Raw genomic sequence first — 17,545 nt, forward strand, 5'->3', positions numbered from 1 at the left:
GGTTGGAGAGCGGAAATCTCGTGATTGTGCAGCGAACAAAAATATCTTTGTTTTTCTTCTGTACGTATGTTGGCATGTGTTCGCATTCACAAGCGTATTACTCCAAGTACATGTAGAAGCGATGTGTTTACGTTTTATGATTTTATTAACGTTTCTCAATTTTTGCCAGATCATCGTCGGCAGTTTACTTTATAGGTAGTTTCTGCAATTGGGCCTCTCTTGGTTTTTTGATTTCGAATCTTGAATGTACGTTGTTTATCTGTTTCACACGTTATTCGTTGAGTTTCAAAGTCGACAGAAAGTAATAAGTGAAACTGTAACTGGGGATGTTGATAGTTGCCGTCTAGAACATCAGGACATATTTGTCGAGATTTTTGAAGCTGGTATCAAATTTGACAATTACCTTATTATTCATGCAATAATAAAAATCAGACTAAAGTCAATCCCGAGCCGAGACTGTTGAACACACGGGGATGGCATCACTGTCAGCTACCATACATTTGACGCGTTGCCAACATCACTGGCACTGGCACCCGAAAAATGGTCAGTTTACCCTTCTCTTATGTTGATTCGGGCAAACCGGCTAAATGTTGACTGCAATTATTGATAGCATATCAGACAGTTTTTAACAATTTCTTAAGGTTTTTACATGGTATGTGATATTCTGAGTGATATTTAGTACATTAATTGTTTCCCAAAACAAAGTGAAGCAAACTGTGACAGCAGAGTAAGTAGTTTTGGGATAAACGGTACAGAAATAGATGTTCGTAACGCTTGAAGGCTACCATACCATTCCCTTGGTTGAACATACGACGCCTGGCTTGTCAGAACAGTATCGTATCTTAAGACCGGCTGGGAGATCTGGGGGCCAGTAGCAAAGTTATGACAGTTTTAATGTACGTAAATACAGCACATAAACATGTATTGTCTTATAGAAGTTGTTTGTAGTAATCATACCTTGGTAGGTTTGCCTATATTTAAAAAAAAAACAAATTTCGATGATCGGTTCGTTACAATAGCCCGTTTTAGTGGTTTGATTCAACGGATGCAACATTGAATGAGAGGAACAATACTGATCCATAGCTCTACTACGAAATAATTTGGCAACACTAGACTAGTCTAGACTAGTCAACTATGGAGGAAGGAAAACGAATACACGCTCTGTCTTTCTTTCTCTGTTCGGCCTTCTGCGATCCATGGGCCATGCGCGAAAATCGGTGAACAATAGGAGAGTGAGAGCATGCTAAGAGAGAAATAGAAAACCAAGAGATGACATTGCGGAGCAAAATTCCGTATCCCAAACCTCTCCGTTGGTAGTGCTTGTTCAGTTCGCATTTAGTTGTTCAGTGGTAAGCACTTCGGGAGTAGCAACAGTAGTAGCAGTAGTGGCCGAAGAAGAACGAAAAAAGCCAAGTCAGCCTTACGTACGTGTACTGTGTGCGTATGTGTTTGTGAGTTTTATGTGCACCAGCTTCTTTCTGTATGCTTTTTGAAGGAAAAGTAGTTCAATAAAAAAAGATACACGAAAGGTGAAAATCAACGAAGCAAAGCCAGACTTCTCAGATTACTCCTGATTGAGGAGCTGGAATTTATTGTGAAGCAGGAACAGGCGCAGTATTCAATAACAAAAGGAAATGTAGGTGCATAACAAATTCACCAGTCTAGTACCAAAATAAATAGTAGATATAAAGAGGGTTGTGCAAGACGTCAGCTGCCTGGTAATACATCAAGTGTACGACCAGCTGGTTAACTATAAATATGCACGTTACAGAAAAAAGTTACCTGAGCTGCGCATTTTTTGAGGGATCCACCCGAGTCTGCATATAATTCCGTTTTAAGACGTAGTTCACTACTGAACAAAGTGTATTTTTCTGCTTTTGCGACTATCTTATATGGTTGCGCAATTTACCGATTTCTTTATCACAATTGAGCGAAGCTTTAATTTAGCGTGAGTGTGGCTGCCTTGGCGATATTGACTCACGTTGTGTGAGTTGCACAAGCTGTACGGCACATGTAGACTTTACGAGATGTATGTGTGGATGGCGATCGTAAGCCGAGAGTTCAAGCATAATAAAAACTGCAGTTTGCTTTTGCATGATTCGGCTGGTTTGCTTGTTGTGTGAGTCTGGGAGTAATACGTTGATTCATCTAACACACCACTAGACAAGCCACCATCAGTCACACAAAAACTGTATACAGACGAATGAAGAAAAAGAAGTTAATACACAGTATACAGCGAAAGAGCACAGCGCAGAAGAAGTTCATTGAAAGAAGAAATTAAATCGAAGAAATCATAAAGAAAACTTTTTACACATTAAGTGGAATTTCAGAGAAGCAAAAAGGCAACAAAAATTATCCATTTGCTTGCTGGCAGGCTGTCCGATGGCACACGGCTGATGCTTGTGGTTTCGAGGAAGATGCATAGAACAACGAACGACGTGAAGCGCAAAAGTGGAGTTATATTTAGTGGGAGGGAAGCATCTTTTGTACAATACACTGGTTCTGTCTGCGGATTCTGACTGAACAGGAAACAACCATAATATCCAGTCGCTAATCAAACGTTTGTGTATGTGTAGTGTATGTGCCTCTACAGCGCAGTTGAAGCGAGCTTTGAATATAGTATTAAGGCTAAGTAAGCATGTTTGAAGGAAAAGTTGATAAAGGTTAACTATCTTATCACAGTTCGAAACGGTTATCGCCGATTTTCAGCAGTGTGAACCACAAAAGTTGATTTTTACGGATATAAAGTGCACCGGCTTTGTACGCAACGCAGCAGTGATAAAACCCGCATTGAAAATCGCTTAAGTCCTAAAAATACTAACGTCATTTTCGTGGAGATAAGAAATGTTTCGACCAACATGCGTCATATAGATGATGTGGTAAGGGCTATATTTACCCTGATCAATTGTTTTCCAAGCACCACATATCTGGACGGTTGTCGAACGCTCAATGCGACGTTCGGCATGTTTCATCAATGCCTGCCTTTCGATTTGGCTTATTTTAGATTTTACTTGACGAAAAAAAAAATGTTATTTTTGTTATACTTTCTCATTCTTTTCAAAAATGTAATGTTCTGCAAAAGACCAGTTTTTATTCCTTGAATTCTGTTGAAACCATTATAATCAGTTAAATGTTAAAACATGAACATCGGAATTTGGCCGTTGGTTTACCAAGGTCGTACTATATGTTGACTGAGGTTATGTACTATGCGTAATTCCCAATAGTTGAAAGTCTTTTTCCCTGGCAGCTTGCAAAAATATGTTTACTTCAAAATAATCTTAGTAAATCCAAATCCATGATATAGAAAACAATTCCTGGTTAAACTTAGGGAGACGTGTCACATTTTTAGAGTGTAACACACAGCCGTCGGTTTTACCAATCTATCAAACATCACTGGGAGTCAGTAGCAGGGAGCAAGCATGCGGGATCGGTATAAAGGGGCGGCAATAGCATTAACAGCATACGCGTAGGTCATTCAACTATACGTATTCCCGTCGACATCGTCGTCGACGTCGTATTGCTCTGCTAAACACACGCAGTTGAGGGAAAACCAACCGCAACGTGTATATCGGTCGTTCTTCTTTCGCCGAAGTTTCTCTCCATCAGTCGGTCATTCTACTGGTGCTGAATTTCATGGCTCCCTCGCTCATGGTTCTTCGAGCAGTTTGTAGTCTGCAGGAATTTACTTGCTGGATAAACACGCACGTAGGGTAATACGGAAATTAAAATCGCTGATTGTATAGTGAACTTGTGCGCGTTCGTTATGTCGAATGTACAAGAAGACAATAAAAAATCGCATTTTATTAGTATAAAAATCATTAGAATATTTTATGCATTATGAAAATCGAGTACGCCACTCCCTGTCTGCCGCTCCAGGTGTATTCGAACCTAAAAATTGTTGAATAGTGGACGGCATGTAACCTCATATAGAGCAGTACAATTCAAGGTCGTTGGCCTTGGCAAGGCTCTCCGTGTTGAGTATAGTATGCGAGTGTGTGCATCGTCATCCGTAGCATTACCGTCATGTTGGTTTGGTTTGTTGTCTGACCATAGCTTATTGTTCCGTTTTGCCAATATATGGTTATTTCTGCTTTTGCGAAGTCAGTTGCTTCATACGCGAATTCTCCCGCACGGAAAAATGGCGGAAAACTGAAAAAGAAGAGAGCATATATAAGGAAAAAGAGTTTGAATCACACTTTCCTTGTTTGCAGATGTGTACAAGATTGGTTCTGTGTAACTCGACGTCGTATCGTAACTCGACCTTCTGTTTTACAATACACAGACTTTGCAGCCGACTGTTGAGTGTACAAGGACAATTGCGGGGCTAGTGTCACGATCCTACTGCCACTAACAGTCTCTCCCGAGCCGGGATTCGAACATACGACGACTGGCTTATTAGGCCAGCATTCTACCTCAAGACCAGCTGGGAGAGATTATATTGACAACAGTCGTTCTAAACAGTTCGACAACTTATGATGCTAGTTATGGCTGGCAGTGGTAGCACGGCATTTTACATTTAGGTAATATTTACTAGTATTGCTTTTAGTTAATGGATTTAGGCTCAATGCCTCAAAAAACCTGCTGGGAGGGGGCGGATTGAATCAGAGGATGGCCATTTGCTACGAAAACGATTTTTTTTCATCTACTTTTATTTAATTTACATTTTGCTTAGTACATCGATTATTTTGAACCAGCCTGTGCTGCTTCACCGCAAAAAAAACGTTTTTAAATCGAATAAACAAACACCGCGCTAGTTGCAGTTAAAGAATGGTACTTGTGGGGTAAAACCGGACATTAAACCGACAGATTAAATTGATAGCCGAAAACCTGTATGTGTGCTTTCGTTTTTCTTGATGTGCATGAATGTAGTACATATAATCAGTTTTATCATTGACAGAGGTTTTGTTTGATTATTCAAATTAGACTGGAATCTGAAATTAGGTTTATAACCTATTTAATGTTTTACATTCGCAATAATAATAATAATTATTATTATAATAATAATAATAAAGAATAAGTTGATGAATGAAAATTTGGAAGTATTATTTCCTCTAAACAGACAAACAGTATGTCGGTTTTATGCCACTGGTGGCCATTTCGAACCCGCCCGACCACAAAACAGGTTCTATTCACCGTGGTTAAAAGAGAACATATTATTACCAAGGCAAAGTTGTATATATTTCCGCAATTTGGGGCAGTTAAAACTATTATGCGACAAGACAATTCTTGATCTTTTTGCTAAAATTATGCTCAGCGTTTTTGACTCATGTTGTTATTTTGACGCTGCAACTGAACTGAAGCGTCCAATTTAAATTCCGCTGAAATTGATCTGAGAAAACGTTAACGTCTCTTGACTATACAAATGTTTCCTATTTGACGTATTTTAGTGCAACACGAAACCGTGCGGCGTGAGAAGTAGATACGTTGCTGGTTGGTTCTGTCAGTTTAGTCCCCCTTGTTGCGGTTGCTGTTCTATGCGAAGAGGACTTCTGTTTTCAATTGTTGTGATCTATATTGTTGTCTGCATTTCCCATTGTTTTCACTTTCTTGTGAGAACTAGTTAGCTTTGTTTTCTTTGTGAGAATTCGTCTGGGAAGCAATAACCAGCGACCATTGAATTTTGTGTTTCTAAAATCAGATTCGCAGCTTTTAAAGCTGATCAAGTACATTTCCATTAAAGTTGAGCTGTAGAGTTATCCGCTTAATGCTGTGTATTTCTTGAAAGATACGAAAGATTTAAATATGTTCAAATTTCTCCTTGCTACACTTTATTCAATGTCACCAAAAGTCAACCAGAGCAGCGGCTATTTTAAAACCATCGTTCCTTAGCTCTCTGTGGTGTGGCTTTATACAATTTTACATTTTTTGTTGGCCACACAAAACATCACCGCTGAACAGAACATTGCACAAGTGAATTAGTATTTCCAACTACGCAAATTTTACAATATGTATATTTGTTTACGTTTCTTGGTGCGAACATTGCTAAACAACTACGCACTTTGGTTAAATGACGTCGAAGAGAAGTAGTAGTAGCTACTGTTGTGAATCATCAGTTTTAGAGTTCCAGCTGTTCGTCTGATACGACAAGAGAAGATAAACATATTATCCGGTATTTTATTCCTGTGTGCGTTATGTACAATTTGTCCAAGGATGCTTTTGTTGCTCTCACGATATAGCTTGATATAAAATAAATGAAAAAATTAATTAAGACTTGTAGTGGAAGCAGCATGTGGATTCTTTTCAGTTACCCACGGAAAAATAACTAAATATACATCAACGAACACTCGAAATCTCGCTGCATCAAGGTATCAGGAATACATAGAATTGTTGATAATGTTGCACACGACTGCGTGCAGTGTCACACCAAGACAGTATCAACCAAAACCGTATCGACAGGTTTGAATTGAGGTTAAAAGCTTTCGGCCTACATTCTTTTTTTTTCTCCGCACCACCTTCGCCCTCACAAATCACGACGCGTCTTCGTGCCAGTTGTTGCTTCTATTTATTTATATGCTTGAAGTGCGTTTATTGCTCTTCTCTTTTTCCCCTTCTCTCGCGTTTCTTCGTAGTTAAGCTCTGCTCATGTAGTAGACGCGACCATCTACCATGTGATCTATTTTTCACAATAACGCGCAATTGCGGAACCATACCACGATGGATCGCGAAACAAAAGTGCAAATAACCGAAAAGATGACAGAAAAATGAAAGTTATTTTGAAGGACGGCATTGGTTTGCGTGCTAGTCTGCATCGATGGTTACGTTGTAAACAAAAAACTGAAAAATTTGTGTTTTCAAGTATCGAAATTTGAAAAAAAACTTTTCGTTATTATTGTGTAGTTTTTTTTTGTTCGCTCGTAATACTTTATCTGTATTGCGTTCAAGAACAAAATTGTCGAAAACTCGTATTTTCGTTCGCATTCGTTCTTCCATTCGGTTCACTCGACATGCCAGTACTTTAATTCAATTCGTTCGAATCTCTTTTCGTACGAACGTAGCAGATAGATACAGCCATAAACAAGAATAAAGATATTGTATAACATTCAAATATACACTGGGGTCCGCTTTTTATGCAGGTAATGCGCTTCGCGTAACTATAACACAAATTCCAAAAATCAACGTCAAAAATTGGATATATTTCAATAAACGCGTAAAAACGTGTAAAAACTCACTCCAGTGTATGTTGTTCGGCCTAGGAATTATATTAAACTGTAAGGGCAATGATTTCCACCAGGATATTAATTTATTTCATCCAGCAAACTTTCGTGCTGCTTTTGCCGTGCGTCAATTCACTGCAGTAATAACTCACATCCTTGCCTATAATTGAATTCGAATAGCGTTCGCTTGAAAGTGAAGTGGCCCTTTACTGCTCTCACGTCTTCGGTGGTTTACGCTCATGGTTACGACCACACATTTACTTGAAAGAAAGCAATTACCACCGTATAGAAAGAACATACCTGCTCGACTGACTGACCGGCTGACTGGTAAACCGAGTGGTTCTATTTCAAGGCCTGCCCAGTAATAATGGATGGCCCGCTACTTTGAGGAAAAGCCTCCGCTTCAGTGCCCATGGATTTGATGGCTCATAGTTGAACAACTGAATAACAACACCACATAAAGTGTTATTGAATGGGTCCGCACTCATGCCGAAGCTCGAACCGATATGTGCTCAACTAATTGGTAAACGAGTGAAAAGTAAACCAAATGTAACTATTATTCAAAGTTTCTCAGGCGGAGTAATAAATGTTTTTTGTGTTTATTTCTGAGACTTCCAGCCCTCGGCTACCTGATAACCATGGATATGTTATTACTTGTTGCTCCGACAGGTTCGGTCAGGTCCCCGTGGTTCTGTGGTTAGCGATGTCGGTCGGCTAGCTCTCCCACACGGTTGTGACATCGGGTTCGATTCCCGATCAGGTCGAGGATCTTTTCGAGCTGGAAATTTTCTCGACTCAGCACTGGGGCACGGTGTATCGTTGTACTTATCCTACACATGCAAAATGTGCCAAAAAACAATATCGATAACGAATTCTCTCAACTAATCTAGTTGATCGAGACCGCATAAGCCCCCCAGGCTTGCGTGCGATATTGTTTATTGCTCCGACAAAAACCAATTGATCATACACCAAATTGTTATTATTAGAAAATTATCTGTGGTTACGTTTAGTCAACAAATCTTTAAAAAAATTGTTAGTTTTACATCTAGAATTTGTCTCATTAATTTGAAAACCAATCTAAACCAAGATGTTGAAATTCAAAAATGGTGGAAAAAATATATTGTATTGGGTCCATCATATTCTACCAAAGATGTTCGAATATTTGGTTTTCATGAGACAATTTCTTGTATTCTTTTGAAGCCTCACCTGCTAGCGGGTGTGAAGCTATTCTAACAATTTTTCTAGTATCTAATAGCAGTTTAGAAAAAGGGATCACTCTAGGTTAATTTTCTCTTCTTCCACAATAAAAAAATTGCATTACCATAAACATTTTGAAGTATATTTTGCTATCGATAAAAATAATATTGCAATTATCTCCGTTTAAACACAATACACTATATACTCTCTCTTTCTTAAACACACATTGTTTATATCGTTATCTCACTTACCTTACCAGTCAACTCCGAAGTATCCCTTGCTGCTCGATGTCGTCTTCATTCAATTCGGTCCATGGCTGCAGCTCGTCAGCCATGTCGTCGGCGAAGGCCCCGTCTTCCACTTGATCGAGCCACCTTGCTCGCTGCGCGCCCCGCCACCTCGTTCCAGTCTGGTCGTTATCAAGAACCTTTTTCACCAAGTTGTCGTCCCGCATACTTACGACATGCCCAGCCCATCGTAGTCTCCCGATTTTCCCCTTTTGAACGATGAGTGGTTCTCCCAGCAGGCGGAGCAACTCGTTTTTCTGCCTCCGCCATGATCCATCCTCCATCTGCATTCCACCACAAATGGTACGCAGCACCTTCCGTTCGAAAACCCCAAGGACCGACGCGTCGGTCCTCCTCGAGCAGGGTCCAGTTTTCGTGGCCGTAGAGAACTACCGGTCTGATCAGTGTTTTGAAGACGGTCAACTTCGTGCGGCGGCGGATTTCATTCGAGCGGAGCGTCCTTAAAAGTCCAAAGCAGGCACGATTTCCTGCCATAAGGCTTCGACAAATGTCTTTGCTGGTGTTGTTGTCAGCAGTCCCAGGTACACGAACTCGTCTACCACCTCGATTTCTTCACCGCTAATATGAATTCGTGGTGTGGAATTGATACTGTATTCTTTGGAACCTCTTCCTCTCCATGTACTTATTCCTCAATGCGTTTTTGGCCAGCCCAATTCGTCCGTTTCCAGCCAGTAGTCTGATGTACACGTCCGTCATCTTCTCAAAAGTTCGTTCTACAATTTCAATGACATCGGCGAAGCCAAAGAGCTGAAGACCTTCAAATATTGTGCCACTCGTGTCGATACCAGCCCTACGTATCACATCTTCCAAAGCGAAGTTGAATAGTAACACGATAATCCATCACCTCCAAGATGGTCTCGAGGTACGATGCTGGCCTAACAAGCCAGTCGTCGTAGGTTCGAGTCTCGGCTCGGGAGAGAGTGAGTGTCAGTAGGATCGTAGCACTAGCCCCGCAATTGTCCTGCACACTAAACAGTTGGCTGCGAAGTCTGTGTATAACAAACAGAAGGTTAAGTTCCGAATTGGAATGTAGCACCAAGGCTTTGCTGTTTTTTTTTAAATCCATCACCATACCGTAGCCCTCTTCGAAACTCGAGGAGCCTCGAGAGTGTCCCCGAAATTCGAAATACGCACATCCCACGATCCATCGTCGACTTGACCAACCGTGTCAGTTTATCCGGGAAACCGTAATCGTGCATAATCTGCCATAGCTCGATCGATTGTGTCGTACGCCGATTTAAAATCGATAAACAAATGATGTGTGGGCATATTATATTCACGGCATATCTGTAGGACGCGCATGTACCTATAAATCCCACTTGGTATTGTCCCACAGATTCCCTCGCTAACGGTGATAGTCGACGGCATAGTATTTGCGAGAGTACCTTGCTGGCGGTATTCAGCAGCGTGATTGCACGGTAGTTGCAGCAATCCAAGTTGTCGCCCTTTTTTGTAGATGGAACACATATATCGTTCCTACCATAACATATACCATATCATCAGGCCCAGATTAACCCTATAGTGCCCAAATTAATTTTTAGACGGACTTCGAAATAATCACTATAAAGCTTTATGAACATTTTTAAGTTCTTATTGAAGCTTTTTAGAGGTTTGACTGAAGACCGTCCAAAGGCAGCACTGGGCACAAGAGGGTTAAGAGTTGTGGAGGCCCGGGGGCCAAGTAATATGTCGAAGCCCCTTTTCAGTTGTCAAAATTTCAATAAGGGACCTGTCCAAAAATAAAAGTTAAGCAAAGGATATAAGCAAAGGATTGTGTTAGTTTCGTCTAAATTCCAGTTTTTTTTAAGTGTCGCTAAATTTTTTGTTGGAAGTGAAATTTTGTGGGGGCCCGGGGTAATGGCCCGCTGGCCTCCCCCTAGATCCAGCTATGCATAACATATGTTTCAAAGTACCTAGCATCATCATGAATCATATGTGTACATGAAACTGTTGGTCGCGAAGTCTGTATAATAGAAAGAAGGTCGAGTTCGGAGTTTTAGTTAGCACCAAGGCAATATCTTAAGATAAATTAAGAAAAAAAAGAGTTCTGCTCATAAATAATTGCCAGAGCGCAAACAAACTCTTCATCTCATCGAAGAACATCATTGCTTGTGGGTCTCACGGTAGCTCTGCCTGTCCATGTCTTCCGCATTTTCCATTGATGTATAAATCGTATTGTTTTCAACTGTGTTATGAATCACTAATTGTAGCGCGCCATTTGAACGGTTGGACGCTCGTTCGGTTGGTTACTCAGTGTTATGTAACATACTACTTGCAAATATTGATGTGAACACTAAGTTTTATCGCCGCACAATGTTGTACGTGTGGTAGTTATCGGACGAGGGTCTTGCCGTTAATAGGTGAAAATAACGGTAATTATGAATTTCGTTATGCGGATTAATTTTTGTTCAACGAATCAAGCGCGATCTTCGGCTGACTCAGATTATATTACATCTAACAAAGAAAAATAGTTACGATTGTTATAACTTATCTATTCTTCTCTGTTTGGCTGAAGAGGCACAAACAGAGCAATAAGCGTCAATACTGACGTCAACAAATCGTTCAAGCTTCGTATCTACAACAATATTGCACGCATTGAAAACATCCGTTTATAACCTCTACACTTGCACTAATATACATTAGTTCTCATCAAATTTTGTTGTTTGTTGTTGCATTCTTCTTAAGGAATTAAAGTTTGAAACATATTTGGTTGACTATAATCTATCAATAATTATGAATTTTCTGATAGTTTCCAAATGCTACATAAAGCCATATCTGGCCATCTCAAAACAAAAACGCGAAAAAAAAAAAACAAAGAACATGAAACACGACGTTTCAGAAGAGAATTGAAAAATAGTAGACGGATCACATGATTGATTGCGACTGCAATACAAGACAAATAAGAGCAACCGCACGTCAACATCCCTGGCGGCTTCAAGTCATTAGAGCTGCTGTAGATCGAGGTGTGCGACAAGAAGCACTGAGTATAAGCTACGGGAGGTACGCTGGACAGAGCAAACAAATCATTGAAGAATTGTTGTAGTCACTAATATTAATGACAGCGTCGCTGTCGCCAGTTATGGCACAGTAGATGAGAACATTCCAAGTTAAGCTGATAGCTTTGTGTGTATACCACTGTGGTTAGGGCTGAAAAAACGGCGGAGTCTGCAGGAGACGACGTCATATGAGGTGAGAATAGCAACCGTAGACAAATAATGTTTCACCAACAGCAGCAGTGCTGGCTGCCAATTGAAAAAAAAAAGAAGACGAATCTGTTGGAATCCAAGCGACGAATGGAGTAAAGGATGAAAAAATAAAGCAATATTTGAGTTTTCTGTTATATGAGAAGTGATAGTGTTGTTGCTTTGCCTCTGGCCCGATTGAAAATTAACGATAAGCTGTTCACGCGGGGTAAAACTCGAGTTCGGTTTTATTACTGTTAGACCTAGGTGAATATAAATCATTTTGAGTTGAAAAATTAGAAAAAAAAATGTACGTCTTCGCCAGTGGTTTTCTGTAGCAGTCTTGTGCAAAAACTTGCCGAAGAAAACCACTACCGAAGACGATCGATATCCCATTTTATATTTTAAAATTTTACCATAAATTCAAATTATGGTAAAATGTTAAAATGTTGTTGTTAAATGTTAAAAATGTTTAAATATCGTTGTCCATTATGCTGTCAGAGAGCAATGCAATACAAGAGTTGCGAACTTTTTTGACGATTGATGTAAAAATCGTGGGCGTCTGTATATATTGAACTAAAATCGAACTCCAAACAAGACGTAGCGAACACCACGGCATCTTGTACTGGAATGCACTTAAGGCGTGAAGTTCTGAAAATATTTTACCCAATACGGATCAACGAAACATAACAATTTAACAATTGACTTGTGACATGTAAGTCTCTTTGTTAATTTCAAGTCTGACACTCTTGTTTGTCATGCTTTTGTTTTATATGCGACATGCACATTGATACCAATACTAAACGCTGACATGTCCCACAGTTCAATAATAAAAGTTCCGCCTATGAAACGTGACCTGTCTGTACTTAACGGTAGTAAACAACTTCTAGGATAATGTATCTGAAGATTACCGTTCAACTTTCTGGAAACACGTAAACGTATTTATTTGTCTTCCACTTTTGTTCCTGGAATTACTGAGCATAGTGTGAGTCATGTAACATGCAGTATAACTTGATAGCATGACCGATAAGGATGATTCATATTCTTCGGCTTGGTAACAATAGCATCCACAACATATGAATACAGCATGCAAAAAAATTTTACATGGAAAACTGACAGTTAAAATCAATTGAAAATTATAGGAATTTGTAATTAATACACGCTTCGAATCGTCAGCATTAGTTTCCGAAAGTTTTTGATGATGAGGCGCTATACGTAGGCAGTGAGAACTGGAAAATTGAACGCTATTCTCTTGCACAGTATGACTACTATACGTCATACATTGAATATAAAGCATACCTTCAAGTGCAGGAAGCAGTATGGGTTGCTCATACCAGCAACAGCTGCTCATTTTTTACATATTATACTAAATAAATGTTTATACTCAAATCATCATTAAACATTTCAGAATTAAAAAACGGGTAAGACATTCTCTAGACCAGCTGCGGACTGATTTGATATTCATTGCCCTGAACTCATCGTTGGTTTAAAAATATTTTTTCCTGAGCAAATCCCTCTTGTGCAGAGATTCAACATAGTAGTGTTAGTGAAACCACAGTTATCTCTCGGTCTCTGTTTCTCACTCACACAACCTTTTTATTCGATTCTTTTTCTTCCGCCATTCATCTCTGTTCGTGTGAGTAGTGTTTTTTTTGCTTCGTACTGTGTGACCTCATTCGTTATGAGCTTACCACCCACCAGCCGTCGCGCACTGCTCGACTACTGACCCCACCTGGTCTCTGCTTCTGTACCGTTGTGCACATAACCCAGGAAGGTCTCGCGTCGCTTCTCAACGTGTTTCTTGCTTCTCCATTCATCCGTTCGTTTTATGTACCTCTCGCGTGTCCACACTCTGTGGATTCGTCAACAGTGCTTCGTGGAGTCGTGGCCAACACGTTATCGTGTTGTCACTGTTGCCGACGGTGACGGTTGCTAGACTGAGGTTGTTGTCACAGTACACTAGTATATGGCGTCGCGAAGCGTATTCGCCTGGTTGTAGTTGATTGTGCAGCCTTCAGTAGGGCTGTTCATTCCACTATAATGGTAGTGCGCGCTTCGTGATGCATTACGCGTACATCATAGCAGCAGCTTAAGGCCTATGTAATACATAGGCGCGATATGTGTCATTTCTCATGTGAGGAATAATATCAACAATGAAAAATGTCGCGCATCAAAACACACCCCAAAATCTTTCGCCGCGTGAACGCTTTCATTCGCTCTCTGTGTAATATCGGCCTAAGGAATTCCGTTGTCAAATTTTTGATCGTTTCATTACGGGACCTAATCTGTTCTAGGTTTTCCAAATTTTTGTTAATGTGTCGAATGGATTGCATTTGGCGTTTTAATCAGATGTACCTGGCAATAAAATTGGAAACTGCACCTTTTTTGCTTACCAAACGATAAAAACATGCCATTTATTTTTACAACTAAAAGTTGCTTTCAATTAAAACCAGATAACTCCCAAAATTTATTTTTATAAATTCTCTCTCTAGTTGCGAAGGAATGTTCTGGTTCAAGTTTTCCACTGATCATTTCAATCATTTATTTCCTTACAGATCCAAAACGCAGACACATCGCCCTCGGTAGTTCGACGGCAAACTCCTGTAAACCATTTCCGGCATCCCACCTAGCAGAGTAAGAGTGAATCTTCCGATCAAAATCAAAATAAAGTGCAAACAGATACGGGCGAACAGAAAAAAAGAGTGTGGAAATCATCTTGCAAACCGCATGTGAGTGTGAGGAAAAGTTCTGATTGAAATTGCAAGCAAACAAAGCTCTGTATTTTCAACAGTGTCGTTACCGAAGTTTTACAGTGAACTAGAAATTGCAACGCGTATCTGAGACGAGCGAAAAATCCGGATTCCATTCAAAAAGATATTGTCGTTCTAGCAAAGAGGGTGCGACATTTGACGTGAAGGAAGCCAAAATCAGTGAAAATTTAGTGTTGGGGTTGATGTGTTTATTTTTGATTTGATTTGCAAAGTTGAGTGCTTTTATTTTGTGAACTGAATCCTTAAATTAAATAGGAGTATAACCGTGATCGTGTAACATCGGTAGTTTCCTGGTCCGGCAAAATAGCTCGCCGTTGACCTACTGGGCTAGAGCAACAACTTGAGAGTGACACATTGCCCTTTTTGCTGGGTCCACATAGGAGTAATAAAAGAAGACAGGAAAGAATTTGTCGCGTTCGATATTTTCCTCTTGTATTGTGTAGACAGAGCATTTGTCATCGGTTCCACGGCAAAATTGCATACCTGCTAGACTTGTTAGTCCGGAGACAGAATGGAGCGTGAGTCGAATCCAATGCAGCCGATGTGTAGATCAGGTTGTGGATTCTACGGTAATCCTGCACAGGACGGATTATGTTCAGTATGTTATAAGGTAAGTGAAGTCGATGTTTTGTTGTACGAGATTATACATAGAAGAAAATGGTCGTGGAGAATTTTGGAAGAAAAATCATTGAATTTATATAACCAAGAAAAATAAATATAATCCGTCATACTTTTTAGATCTGCTTCTGACTTTCACGTAACGAGCCTTTTTCAACATCCACCTCTCCGTCTCGTCCATGACGGATTGGTCTCAAGAACCATCTTTACAGGGCTGTCGTTCGACATCCTTACGACATGTCCAGCCCACCGCAACCTGCCAATCTTATCAAAATTCCATAATGGTATATAAATATAACATATATAAAGGTACTTTTCATAGTGAACATCTACAGCAGATGTGCTAAATAGTCAACTTCACCAAATGCAAATGTTTCTCGAAGCTTTCGCAGGCGGCCGCTTCAAACTGTGCTAAGTTAAAGATCTATTAATCAGCTTCGACATCATGCAATATCATGGTCATGATCTTGGGGAACTTGGCGGTAATTTATTTTTATCCAGACAATGCGTAAAACTGTCCCTACACCAGCCCTGAACAAAGTTCGCTGTATGCGCTGGTGCACCGTCTTGTTGGAACATATAGTGGTCACCTCCGAAGAGTTTTCAAAGACTCGGGGTACCTCGCTTGCAAACTGAAGCACTCTGAATTTTAGCTACACTTTTTTGGGACTCTGAAATGTCTCGCTGCTGCCCACAATCGATCATTGTGTGCTCCAAGACTAACAGTAAATCCGGAACTTCGGGACCATGTTCAAGATCGAGAATCTGCTCCGGAATGGCCATTTCTATGGTCCCAGGCTCCTGTCGATCCCGGATGCTAGAAGTAGTCAAATTTTCCAATCTTTTGACGAGCGAAGATCCAAAATCGATCAAAAATTGAAAAAGTTAGAGGCATTTTATTTTAATGGGTTAAGTAAACCTGCTGAGCAGTAGAGATGGTCGGGTTTGATGTTTTTAAAACACGTAACCCTCCCGAATTCGAATTTTTTTTCGGTTGAAACTCGAACCCGAAACTTTTTTTTAGATCAAACCCGAACCCGAAAATTTTATTTTTGTGAAACCCGAACCCGACCTGTACTCGTGAATTTTTTTGGGTCGATTTTTCATACCAACTCGAGCCTGCCCCAAAACTTTGAACCTTGAATGGTATTAAAATGTTAGTGATTTTTACAGTTGCATGATATTAGATATCATTATCTTATAATTATGCTTATTTGATATAGTCGGGCATCGGCTTTTCAAATCCAAACCCGAACCCGACACGAAACCGAATTTTTTTTTTTCACCAAACCCAAACCCAACCCGCACTCATCTTCATTTCTTCCGAACAGTTATGAAGTAAAAAATTCAGAACCCTTGACTTTGACCCTCCTGCTGTTTTTTTTTTCTTCATCTATGACCCTCCTGCTGTTGTAAACAGTCCGATGATGAAAAATGGTTTATTCCCACTCATTGGCGTAGCGTGACCGGGTGACGGGGCAGAAAATTTGCGTGTCACCCCCACTAGGTTGCAACGAAATCATCTTGTTATCAAAAATTGTGAGAGTTAGCACACTTGTTTTCCATTACACTAAATCTACCTATTTTTGGAAAATTGCTTGAAACTATACTCCTACGAGCAAATTTACATAATTTTCGAGGGTTCCACCTCGACCTCCATCTAATTGATAATTAATCTCACGGATGTCATCTTTTGGAAGGTGACACGTATGAAAATTTTCCTCATGGGTGTCAACCCCTAGAGGGTGACCCACCCCCACACTACGCCAGTGCTCCCACTCGTTAGGAGCATTCTATGAGTTTTAGCTAGTAGAGTTGAGGCTAATCTTGTTTTTTGAAGCTATTAAGTCAGAGAGGGTATCCCTTTCCACACAATTGTGTAGGTAAAAATGACGGATAGCAAAACCTAAATCGAAGCAATTCCTGTATAAAGACACTTGCTTGCTCCGGTTTTTTATTTTTCGTAGCAGCTGCGATGTGGACACTAGCGTTGTGAGCAATAAAACAATAAATAGGACATTCGAAAAGCGAGAGAGAAGGTTTTGTTTAAGTCACCTTCTATCTACGCAATGATATTGGCCCGGTCGGAAAGGGGTATCCGGGTACCGAGCACGTAACGGTTAATGACTGCAACAGGGCGTCAACTCGTATTTGTACACGTCTAATTACACTAAGGTCTGTTTTACGCGGTTAAGCGTTTATTTATTTATTCATTTATATTTTTTAGATAAGTTGGTTTTTACGTGGTATATTTTATAGGTTTTTCGTGTTCAAATCGCTTATTTAGAGTGTCGGATGAGGTTACTCAATTCAAT

General features: G+C 40.0%; 1 protein-coding gene and 1 long non-coding RNA gene across 6 annotated transcripts in view; one reads left to right on the forward strand and one right to left on the reverse strand.

The window, feature by feature from the left end:
- LOC129729689 (AN1-type zinc finger protein 6) overlaps positions 1-17,545 on the forward strand; it is a 43,913-nt gene that overhangs the window by 12,375 nt on the left and 13,993 nt on the right. For 3 of the 5 annotated variants that reach the window (XM_055688481.1, XM_055688570.1, XM_055688729.1), the window contains one exon: positions 14,397-15,222. In XM_055688481.1, the coding sequence (XP_055544456.1) occupies positions 15,124-15,222 (99 nt within the window). In that variant the 5' untranslated portion in view covers positions 14,397-15,123. Of the gene's footprint in view, positions 1-1,374; positions 1,637-2,687; positions 2,880-14,396; positions 15,223-17,545 lie in introns of those variants that run through there. The other 2 variants (XM_055688647.1, XM_055688814.1) reach the window with 2 other exon arrangements.
- Positions 5,945-6,466, reverse strand: LOC129730275 (uncharacterized). Its single transcript, XR_008728834.1, has 2 exons — positions 6,249-6,466; positions 5,945-6,176 (listed from the first exon to the last, which is right to left on the reverse strand). It is a non-coding gene; the product is annotated as an uncharacterized LOC129730275 (long non-coding RNA).

Source organism: Wyeomyia smithii, chromosome 1 (genome assembly GCF_029784165.1).
Source record: "Wyeomyia smithii strain HCP4-BCI-WySm-NY-G18 chromosome 1, ASM2978416v1, whole genome shotgun sequence".
Taxonomy (NCBI): domain Eukaryota; kingdom Metazoa; phylum Arthropoda; class Insecta; order Diptera; family Culicidae; genus Wyeomyia; species Wyeomyia smithii.